Below are 11952 nucleotides of genomic sequence, written 5' to 3'. Positions count from 1 at the left end.
TACAACGTAAATGCGCCACCCACCTTGAGATATAAGTTCTAAAGTCTCAAGTACCTAGTTACAACGGCTGCCCCACCCTTCAAACCGAAACGCATTACTGCTTCACGGCGGAAATAGGCAGGGAGGTGGTACCTACCCGCGCGGACTCATAAGAGGTCCTACCACCAGTAATTACGCATAATACTGCATTATGAGTGCCGGATATACAATATGTTAGTTACAACAACTACACAAATACGTCGTCGAATCGGTCTCGAATCTGTGGATTAAGTAAGTACACCGGTTCACTAACCGCTGAACCAAAGAAAAGTACATTAAAAATAAACTAGAGGTCCCGCGGTAGTCGAAATTCGACTATAATTAATTGGAATTGTAAGTTTGTACACTATTATGATTGTATTTTATACTTCTATAATCACAAATTTCACCAAGGCTACATTAAAAAAAAAAAAAAATAAAGACAAACAATATTTAATCTATTCTCAATTTGACCACAGACGTAAAGAATAAAAGTTTGACAGTAAATAGTAGGTATACATGCGTGTGTGGGTCAAATACATGGTATGTAGTGTGTGTAATGTTTTCTTTATTGATTTAATGTATCTTTTATGCATTATTTTAAAAAAACATTAGCATTGTGCACTTCTTCTCTATATGTAAGTGTGGAAAATTTCATACTCCTCCGTCCGCGCAATTTTCGTAAAAATGGATACAAAGTTTTTGCTTCACGTATTAATATATAAATAAAAAACAACATCAAATTTTATGAACAATTTTTATTTATATTTAAATACAACGATTGGCGTCAACTTATCACCACCATTTTTAATAAAAACAAATTTTTATTTATATTTAAATACAACGATTGGCGTCAACTTATCACCACCATTTTTAATAAAAACATTCATTATTTACATTTTTTTTTTAAAAACATCACTTTTTTACTTGACCTTACGGTACAAGTAACATTACCGCTTATATACATAAATAAATATTATTATATACAAATAGCACTGATTAGGAAACTAAAATTTAAATTTAAATAGTTTCGTTTTATCTGGAATCAATTTTTCTGGTTTATCTTCGCTGCCATTTATAAGCAACGTGATATATCTACCTTGTTGATCGGACGACAGAGATATACCTAAACTTTGACAATTACGAACAATTTCGGTACAACCGCGCACGTCTCGATTTTTCACTGAAACAAAACAATTCTCCTAAAACTCGATAAACTTAAAAAAAAAACATTCGACCTTTTATAACTCCGAGAAAAATAATAACGGCTAGGGCGAAGCTCAAATATTTTAGTGATCTCTCTTAGCTCAGTTGAGTGTACTGCGATCTGAGATGTTACTGTAGCAATTATTGGCTTCGAACATACAGCTTGCCCTTTTGATAACTATTTTAATAATATGTTGTATTTTCATTTAATTCATTGAATAACATAAAAATGTGCTGATATGAGGGGCGAAGGTTAAGATATATATAAGTTATCAATAATGCAAAAACGGTTCTTATCTTCAAAAACAAAACGAATTCTATATTTCAAGATTCCATTCTCTAAAATGGTGGTGTTGTAAACTTAAGCTGGTTTAACTAATTTCCTACTTCAGTGGATTCTCCACAATCACTACGAATTACTAGCGTTAAGTTAGTACAGTCATTTCGCTTTGAAGAATGTGACATGCGTCAATAATACGTTTTTGAGGTCTCGGAGCATTGGTTTTTATTTATTTATTGCCCTTGTAGGCAGACGAGCGTGCGGCCCTCCTGATGGTGAGTGGTTACCGTCGCCCATGGACGTCAGCAATGCCAGGGGCTTAGCCATGCCGCTACCTACCACTTAATACTCTCCAGAAGCCTCGTTTGAAGAAGGGAATGTCATAGCGCTCGGGAAACACCGTGGAGGGGAGCTCATTCCAAAGCCGGATGGTACGTGGTAAAAAAGATCTCTGGAAATGCAATGTGGATGACCGCAGTGGCTCCAGGTAGTATGGATAAAATAAATAAATAAATATTTACTAACAATCACGCCACGTTAACTGGTCCCGTGATAAGTTTGTAAAGAACTTGTGTTACAGGTACCCGATAACGGATATAAATGTAAGATTTTTATTATACACATACATATATTTAATAGACATCCATAACCCTGGAAAAGACATTTATATTTATCATACAGATATCTTCCCTTGGCGGGATTCGAACCCGCGACCTCCTGTGTAGTGACCATGTCACTTACCACTACACCAGACGGCCGTTAAATGAACTCTACTCCGGTGTCGAGCGGTGCGATGGTAAAAAACGGGATGATAACGGTTGCCAGGATACGCAAAAAATACCATGTTTAAACGTCCAACGCAATAAATTACTTTTTAGGGTATTGCGTTTTATCTTAAATTATTGTTATATCGTTTATATATTGCATTGTACGAGTATCTCTGTTGTATCATTATACTGTTGTATATTGTCTTAAATTACTATTATTTTATTTATTTAGCTCATAAGATAGCATCATTGCCTGTCGTGTGAGAAAATCATAAGTTCAAGACCGGACACACACGATCTAAATTACTTTCACAAATACTCACGCGGTAAAGAATACTTTCTTCGAATATTCACAAGACACGGGTATTCATAAAATTCTAAATTCGCTTTATCTACAGTATAGCAACACAACGCTAATTTTATGAATTCGTAATAATAAAGAGGTGAGCTTATGAGGTCACAAACTAAGCAAATTAAGTATTCGTTATCTATTATTATGCTTAATAAACTTTTTTTTTATTGGCATTGTAGGCAGACGAGCATACGCCCACCTGATGGTCACCGTCGCTCATGGACGTCAGCAATGCCAGGGGCAGAGCCAAGCCGCTGCCTACAGTTAAGTAATCTCCGCAAGCCTCGTTTGAAGAAGTTTGAAGAATGAAACTCAGTTCACTGTATTATTACTTTGTACTATTTCAATATTGATTAAGATACTTATAGTATATGTTCCGTTGAGCCTAATGGAAAAGAACAGTACGTTCGTATCGATGGTAAAAATCGTGAAGGCGTTTTTTTTTAAATACGATTTCCATGGTGTGTTATAAGAATCAAAACCGCAATGGTTCTAAACTATTGGTAGGACGTACCACCATCGCTCCCTGTTTTCAATTACAATTGAAAATTCGATCTGAGCTTGAGGTACCTAAAAGCACTGTTAGTGGATCGAGAGGATCCGAAATGACGTGGCGGTGAGTACGATTTCACAAATAAAACCACATTTTTGTTCACCACAAAACTAGGCAGAATCATAAACTCTTGACGATAATATATTGGTATTACCGATAATTTTACAACAGTAACCCGAGTAAATTTGACGAAGCCCTAAAATCTCATATTGGAAACATTTTTACGGGTGTGAAATTTAAGTGAATTTGTTATAAAGAACTTTTTGTCCATGATCGTGCGATGCGTTCCTTGTATTTCGGTACTCTCCCGTATCAATGCCATATATATTGCCACAGTATAATAGCACGGGGACGCGCAACATACTTGCCACCAGTCTCTCTTGGAAAACTCGATGTTTGAAAACTCCTTCCGATGGATCTGTATTTGGGGCGAATTGAATATATTGGAAATCAACCCATCGAAGACACACAAATGCGTGTTGGGCGCATTGAAGACGGATCCAGTCGTAATGACTTCATACAGAACAGCGCTGTTCGGATTATCGAATTTCAATGAAGATACTTCGGAACTGTTGTGTAGTGTACCGTATATTCCTTAGGAAACGTTCTGAATAATGGTGTGAGTTAATTCCGTCATTTTTTTCTAAGCTTAGTTAAGCTACCAATCGGAACCACTTCGGCCATCCAGTGTAGTTTCGGGCATATTTTTTGTCACATACCATACGGCTCCGGAATGAGCACCCCTCACGATGTGCCTAGAGTTCAAACGAAGTATGTAAGGATCCTCGTTGGCTGTGCCGTGGCTTTAAGCATTTTGACCATTAAGTGGGATGATTTGCTCGTCTATTTAAGAAAACAGCAAAAATGATTACTTAAGGTGGATGACATCAGTTACGCTATGATATCTAAGGACTCCGGTAACCAAGTGAGTCGCATACTGGTCTTCCATTATGCATCGATCATTCAAATGAATACCTTTAAAATACTACAGGACTTCATATTAGGTTTTAAAACTATAACTAGCGGCTTTGGCTCCAGTTCTCGAAATTATCGCAGCGCGAGAACTAGGAACTCACAATTCGTAACGGGCACATTTCGATAACCGCCAACTGTCATAAGTCATTGGTTAGATAAACGTTGTCCGACTTGTGTGCGTATGATCGACACGAATTAAACAAATACGGAGTGGAAGAAGATACGCTCGAAGCCGAGAGGGCAATCAACCACTGAGCTATAGTTACTCGACCAAACATAAATATTTGTTGTTTTAATTTATTGTATTGTACGTTTTAGGTTCATATTTCGGAAGCCCGCAATCTAACGCAACGGCAGTTAGACGCACGACGCATTCATTTGAAGCCGAGGATCGAGTGTGTCTGCTATAATCCAATTATTGGTTAGTACCCCAAGCACCGACAACGTTCTCGTCGAACCCATCGTTAGCGCCGAAGGGCTCGGCGAGTAAATTAACTCACAGACACAGGCTACGGAGTTTTTCGCCGGATCTTCTAAGTGGGCTAATTTTCCGATCCGGTGGTAGATTCTGCGAAGCACTGCTCTTGCTAGGGTTAGTGTTAGCAACGTCGTCAGGTTTGAGCCCCGTAAGCTCACCTACTTATATTAAAGTTACGATGACAGCCTCTCAAGGCTATCAGCTCAGGCAGGGAAAAAAGTACTACTTCGACTTCAAGTCTTAGAATAGTTCTGTGCTGTATATGGACCCATCCAACCAGTTAGAGGTGATCCGTGGGCTTTTATTACGAGTCCAGTAGACTAAAACGGTCCGCTTTTAGAAATTCAAAAATATATACAAAGCCGCGATATCCGATGAAATTTACTTATATTTAAAAACACAGGTCTGTGATTTGTTATTTGCTCTCTGTATTAGCGGGAAACTTTCACTCAGAATATACAATATAACATAAAGTCAAACACACTATTTCATAAATAAGTACTGATAATGTTTTAGGTGTAAGTGTACAATATTAAAATAATAACAAAAAGGAAAAGACGACGCTAGGCACTAGACGATAGTAATACTAATTTTATTCAAATTACGATTTTACGTGATACTTAAATCGGCGTGCGAATCTTGTCGACTAACGTCAGGTGACACCTGCGCGTTCGGGAATTCCGATAGCGCCCGATGACGCCCCAGTGCGACTCGAAATGCCAGTGTTGCAAGCTACATACAAAGTAATATACAACAAACATAACAAGTAGCTCCGTACAAATTAATTGTGTTTAATTAGTTATTGAAATATTTAACTCGCAATTAAGTGTTGAAAGTTGATAACACTCGTGTAAAAGTTATCATAACCAAGTATGCCAAGTTGGCAGATTATGTTAGAGCAAATAACTAGGTAGTTGTAATAACTTATGTACCATATTCTTGCGATATAAAGCTAATTTTTTTCCCCAAAAATCTAAATCTATTTAGATAAAAGTTGGCAATAAAGTAATTTCATTATGAAATATGGTGGATGCTGAGAAAGGGGCGGCCGATGGCTTGGGGCCTAGGGCGGCAGAGACTGCAAATCCGCTACTGCTTCGATGCATGTCTTTTATGGAATATACATACATACAAACTAAAAAAATCTTATATAATTTGTTTGTAGCGTTTTAATATGTTTTAACGTGTTTTTTTTGTTGCTAGCTCTTGGGTAAGGTACATAATTTAAGATGCCGTTGTTGGTAACACAATAATTTATTCGACATCGACTCTAAAAAGGAAAATAAAGATTCGCAGGCTTTAGCCATCTTGTTTGGTATCATAATACTCGTAAAAACGAACACAAAATTTATTTCAGTACCTGGGTCGATGGTACGGTGCATAAATTATGTTAATAAGAGTAAAAAACCCGTGTTTGGTTGTTCCTTTCTTAGTTATATCAATTTTGTTTATTTTCCGATTGATTTTATTTTAGATTGATTGTGTTGTGGAGTAGGATCGATAGCCGGTAAATCGCTCTGACATTTCAAATTTATTTCTTTGACTAAACTTTCGAGGGAAAAAAGACACGATACGCAATGATACAATAAGTTCGCATAAATCTAGTTGAAAATGAGCCCCCCATTTTCTATCCTCGCTTATTCTATTCTTTCCTATCGCACCACCGGAACATAGTTCATTCCTACAGCTTTGAGCCACTGATGAGATCTGCAGTGACTTTTGACTCCGGAATGAACTTCCTATTATGGTGTTTCCTAAGCCCCACGACAGGTTCGTCTTCAATCTTCGGTTTAAGAGTACGGGCGGTAAACCGCAGCTCGGCTTTACTCCATTGGATTACTGATGTCCACGAACAACGATACTCACACACCCAATCTGATAGTCAGTACCCTTGTCTGCCGTACATTACTATAATATATTGATATACATTTCATACTTGTGAAAAAGTATCTGCATTGGACGTGAATCGCTTCGCTGTTGAAAAAAACACGAAATTTGGTTACTGTAACATTGAAGCCAAATTACATTATGTTTGTTGTAATCTAGATACGATTACTTTAGCGACAAAGTAAGAGGCGATTTTTGTATTCAATATGGTATATTCCCGACATATTCCTCAACGCAAACCGCTTAAATCTGTAACATCAATGTTATAGACTTTTAGAGAGCTGGACCCAGAGCCTTTGATACAAGAAGCTAAATTTCGAGCACGGAAACAGTAAGAGTAAAATAAAGGTAAACAATTTAAATAAATCATTACATAATCGCATCGTACCTTGTTAAGTGTTTTCTAATTAACATCCAACACTTATTTCCTTAAATGGAGGTCTTTACATAGATTAACTTTTATATTTGTTTTGCTCATATATTGCTTGTAACCTCGAGGGGTTACGCTACCTTCGCCTAATGTGTGGTTGTTTCACGAGGCCCGGAGAGGGGTCGCCTCAGGGTGCCCACCTCGTGTTCGGAAGCGTCCGCGTCGAGATCGATGGGACTGGGTTGCGGTACCTCGGTCTCGTACTGGACGGCCGTTGGAGTTTTCGTGCTCACCGTTGCCGAACATTCGTGGGCCCGACGCGGTAGTGCGCCGCCTCTACACGGGGGTGGTGCGGTCGATGGCGCTGTACGGGGGTTCTGTGTGGTGCCATGTCTTGACCCGCGACGTCTTATAGTTGCGACGCCTGCAGCGCGCCATTGCGGTCAGGACGGTTCGCGGATACCGCACTGTCCCGTTCGAGGCAACGTGTATGCTCGAAGGGACATCTCCCTGGGACCTGGAAGCAGAGGCGCTCGCTGCGGATTACGCGTGGCGATGCGATCTCCGCTCCAGCGGGAGCCGCATCCCGGCACGGCCAAACTTCGAGCGCAGAAGCTTTACTCTCAGCGTGGTCTCGCGGCCCGGTGGACCCCGTCTACGAGCGACGGACAGTCGAGGTAATCCGCTCGGTCCTCTCGGATTGGGTAAATCGCGACCTAGGACGTCTCACCTTCTGAGCGACGCAGATGCTCACGGGACACGGCTGTTTCGGTCGCTACCTGCACCCCATCGCGCGGAAGGAGCTGACGCCGAAGTGCCACCCTGCAACGGCAGCGGAGCAGCGCCGCGTCGTCGTTGCAAAAATAGGACCGGACTTGTCACTTCCGAACGTCGTGGCCACGATGCTCGGCAGCAAAAAGTCTTGGCAGGAGATGCTCGACTTCTGCGAGTCCAGTATCTCGCTAAAGCAGGCGGCGGAACGGAAGAGGGAGAGCTCTTCTTTCTTTTCGGCGCCGTGCCGCTGAGTCGGGGGTCGAAGGAGAGCGTTCGTCCAGCTCCGGCTCCTATAAATAGGCAGTCTCCTCTCGGTGATAGTCACAGGGCGACCTGAGGTAGTTGAGACTGCGCCGCACGCTACCGCCACTCTAGCGCGCTGGCACCAGAAGGATAGGACGACGTGTCGGGGGCTGCGGCATGCGATGCGGTCCGCGTTGTCGTCGTCGAACAAACTGTGGAAGAGCAACCCGGTCGGCGATATATCGCGTTCCGACCCGGCAGGCTCGGACTTCAAGTCGTCGTGGCCCAAAAGATAAGACGTCCGGTGCATACTCTTACCGGGTTCTGACCCCGGACATCAAGTGTGAGAGGGCAGAGGTGTCGTTTAGTGCGGTAGGACCCTAAAAACACCTTTGGGCCCACAGTCTGTTTCCAACACCTGCAGATCGTCCCACATACCCCGCGTGCCCCCTAGGTGCGGGGACCTGGTAGAAGGATCGACCACCGGTCCGGAAAAAATAATCTCCTAATATGTAGACAAACGGGGCTTAGCCTTATGTGAAGGTTATGTTAACCTGAGAGGGATTTGCGAGGGATTTAAGAGGAAGAGATACTTGAGGTAAAAGTTAGAGTCGAGGGAGATACCGCGTCGAAGTATATTCGTTTTGAAAGAAAATACTGAGTTGTGTCAATAAACGACTGACCTATTTATATATTATGCTACGAAAATATTGGAAACTCAATTCACCTGAGGACCCCATGTAGAAATTACTTAGTGTATTTAAGTAGTACCTTAGGCATTTTTTAAACCCTGTTTAGAAGCATTTAATTTAATTCAAAATGTGAAATTATATAGGAGATATGGTTTATTAAAAAGAAAAGCTATTTTAACAGTAAATTCACTTATTTGCCAGGTGCATCACAATGGTCAGCAATGAGCAATCGATTGTAGGGGGAGGCACTTATTTGGTGTATGACCTCCTCACAGAGTAAAAAACACTCTTGAAATAGTTAATATTGATGGTAATACTTACTTATATTATACTTACATTTATAATTAAAAAGCACTTGTAATACTTTCGAATACTCTTCCATCATTTTATGTTTTAATAGATTTTGTAGGAGTCTCAGAACGGCATCTTCATTGTAGTCATTATTCAATACAGTAATGCTGAACGCCATGGCCCTGGAAATATACAACAAAGTCTTCAGACAACAAGGTTTATGAATGAAAGTTTGATTATTGTTAGCTTGGGAAACTTAAGTCAAGCTGTGCTGTAATTAAATGTAGCATCGATTTGTAAAAACTACTCATGGCATTGTACTTTAGTGGTACTATGACAAAAACTTTCCCTGCCGTGCCAAACAAAAACCCTCCAAAATTTCAACTCAATTAAATATTTGATTATTTATTTACAAAATATTATATTCATTTACTTATGTAAAATAAAATAAAAACATCACTTATTTAGTTTTTACAACCTTTTCAAGCTAAGTGGCATAAAAGGGTAAAAGAAAAGGTATGTAGGAGAGCATATTATTCTTAATTGGCAAAACTCTTCTTTGACTTGTTTTCTCAGGATGCACATGGCACACCATTGTAAATTATTATTTTCCTAATTCTTATTATCATCTCATTACACAGTCATTAAAACAGTATTCATTTCTATGACCTAATGATGGCTCATCAAGTGACCAACAGACCAGTACCAACTGACTTTGAAATAAACTCCACTCCATGCTGTTTTCAGAGTCCTTTTATAACATAGTGCATCTATGTTTTTTTTTTGTGTCTATGAGTGACATTGGCCCTTATTAAAGCAATTAATTAGTTAAGTTAAGAGAACACAATCTACTGGTAGTATGTCATTGTCCCATTATACTATAGTATGCCTTGGAGAAATCTTCACTCATAAGCTCAGCTTGGTAGGCAGCGGCTTCGCTCTGCCCCTGGGATTGCTGAAGTCTATGGGCGACAGTAACCACTCCCCATAAGGTGGGCCGTATGCTTGTCTGCCTACATGGGCAATAAAAAAAAATCCAAGTCATATGTGTAATCGTACAAATTTGAATTTTTAATCTATATACACAGGCTTGATCTTGTATGATACTTAAAATCTCCTAATTTACTATTATGCACCAAATAATAATTAATTTCATGTTAGATGCCAATTGTGTTATTTCTGTATATAACTATAATTCACCTGGTTAATAGAGGTTGAATTTCCTATTAAATGGTAATAATTGTTCTTTGACAAACTGAAATTGTCTATCAACCACAGCAAGCTCTAAATAATGGTATTTCATACCTCAAAATACTAAGACAAACGATTTAGATGCTACAATTCAAAACTTTAATATAGGATGTTATTCTCTATATAAAGTACCTTCTTTGGTTTTCACGAGTGACTTGTCCCCGTGACATAATGAGTCATAACAAAATTAAAACTATTTTTACAGTTTATAGTGGGAGCCTGAATATTTTGGATACTAACTATTTCCTTCTTATTTCTTTCGCTGAACATTTCAATTAAAAATGTAAAATAGCAATTGTTCTATTATTATTGTGGCTTTGAGGTGCCAGCGTGTACTGAGCCACTCTTAATTTTTGATGAGCAAAATAACTCATACATTTTTTTATTGTAGGTATCAATAGTTCAACCGTGCGATAACTATTTTTATTATTAAAAAAACACCCATTAATGTTAATTATTATTTGTTATTGACAAAAAGTTATGAAATATACTTACTTGTCTCTGATAATTTTCTGTAAAACCTCAGATGTTTCAAGTAATTCATTTGAAAGCATCTGATCTGAAAACCAATTACTGGACCAACAAATATACCAAAAGCATATTAATGGATAATGATCGCTCCATTGTTCACTGAAGTCTAAGACATACTTTTTAAATACAATTAGTGATGCCTCAGAACGATTCAATACTGAATCCTGTATTAACTCTCTGAATATAAGTCGATAAAAACTTCTATGCCCTTCATACTTTCTGTAACAGTGGGTCAATATTGATAAACCGCGTTCTGAGTTTCCTTTGAAGCAATGAGCTTTGGCTAAATAATGAAGAAATTCCACATTTCTTTGATATAGATTAGGATCTACATTTGCACAATACTTCTGGAGTATTATTATCATTTCTGGTTTCCCATCCAAACTATAATGTTTGAACAACTTTTTCAAAGTTTCCTCATTCATGAACTGTCTTTTATTTTTCATGTCTTTTACAAGAGTTTCCAACTGTCTGTTTCTGTTTTTTGACATCAATTCTTTTAATAAATTATCTCGTTCTTCATCTGTCATGGGAGGATTGGTGGATTTAGAACCATTTTCAACCATATGATTTTGGATGTTTACCGTATTTTTCTCTTTGGTTCTTTGCACAATTTGTGAAGATAATGAATCAACGACATCGACACTTGTGGTAAAGTGACATACAGGTGCGTTTTTTTGAAACTTCAGTACGTTGTGAATCGCTTTTAAATAATTTAAGGGATGTTTTCGCAACGGTATCCTCATAGAATTCATTTTTATTCGTTTGTTGTAATTACGGTTAAAAATCATAGGTAAATAATATTTAAAAAGAATTATCAGTTACACGAAAAGGGTCCATCATATTTGTAATGAAATTAAACATAATTATGTTGAAATGCAGAATAATTTCGTAACATTGTAACTTTTTGTTTTTTTTAATAAATTTTACTGACTTGGAAACAAAGTTAACATCGTAGGCATAGATTATACACTTAATATATTCGAATCGTAGGTAACAAAATTGTCAACAACATAGGTAATGTAATTTTAAAGGATTTTATGATCTGGCAACTAAGACCTTTAAGTCATGTTTTAGGACTTTTTGGCGGGAACGCGAGGAGTGAAGTTGTGTGATTTGTTTTATTTTGTCTATTTAGTGTTTCTTCGGGTTTAAATGTGTAATAATGGTGGTTTATTAACTGCTTAATATCTGTGAAAGTGCACAAATGTGGGAAAATGAAACAAAGCCGCTGGACGTAACTTCTCGAGATCCTCCAAAAAGTCCACTGAAAAAAATCTTAGT

General features: G+C 38.4%; 1 protein-coding gene across 2 annotated transcripts; it reads right to left on the bottom strand.

Annotated features, from left to right (window-relative positions):
- Window positions 1–761: 761 nt before the first annotated feature.
- On the bottom strand, window positions 762–11658 carry LOC114243452 (uncharacterized). 2 transcript variants are annotated; one of them, XM_028174961.2, is made up of 3 exons: window positions 10633–11658; window positions 8932–9068; window positions 762–1201 (listed from the first exon to the last, which is right to left on the bottom strand). In XM_028174961.2, exons 1-3 carry the CDS (start codon window positions 11457–11459, stop codon window positions 1026–1028), a joined length of 1140 nt encoding a protein of 379 aa, XP_028030762.2. In that variant the 5' UTR covers window positions 11460–11658; the 3' UTR covers window positions 762–1025. The 2 variants fall into 2 exon arrangements, with proteins under 2 accessions (XP_028030762.2, XP_089591599.1); XM_089735473.1 differs by having other exon boundaries at window positions 8917–9068; window positions 10633–11637.
- Between the last annotated feature and the right edge of the window lie 294 nt (window positions 11659–11952).

The sequence above is a fragment of the Bombyx mandarina genome, chromosome 19 (genome assembly GCF_030267445.1).
Source record: "Bombyx mandarina strain Sakado chromosome 19, ASM3026744v2".
Taxonomy (NCBI): Eukaryota; Metazoa; Arthropoda; class Insecta; order Lepidoptera; family Bombycidae; genus Bombyx; species Bombyx mandarina.
Note: the sequence above shows the minus strand (reverse complement) of the source record. Positions and strands in the feature narration are given on the sequence as shown.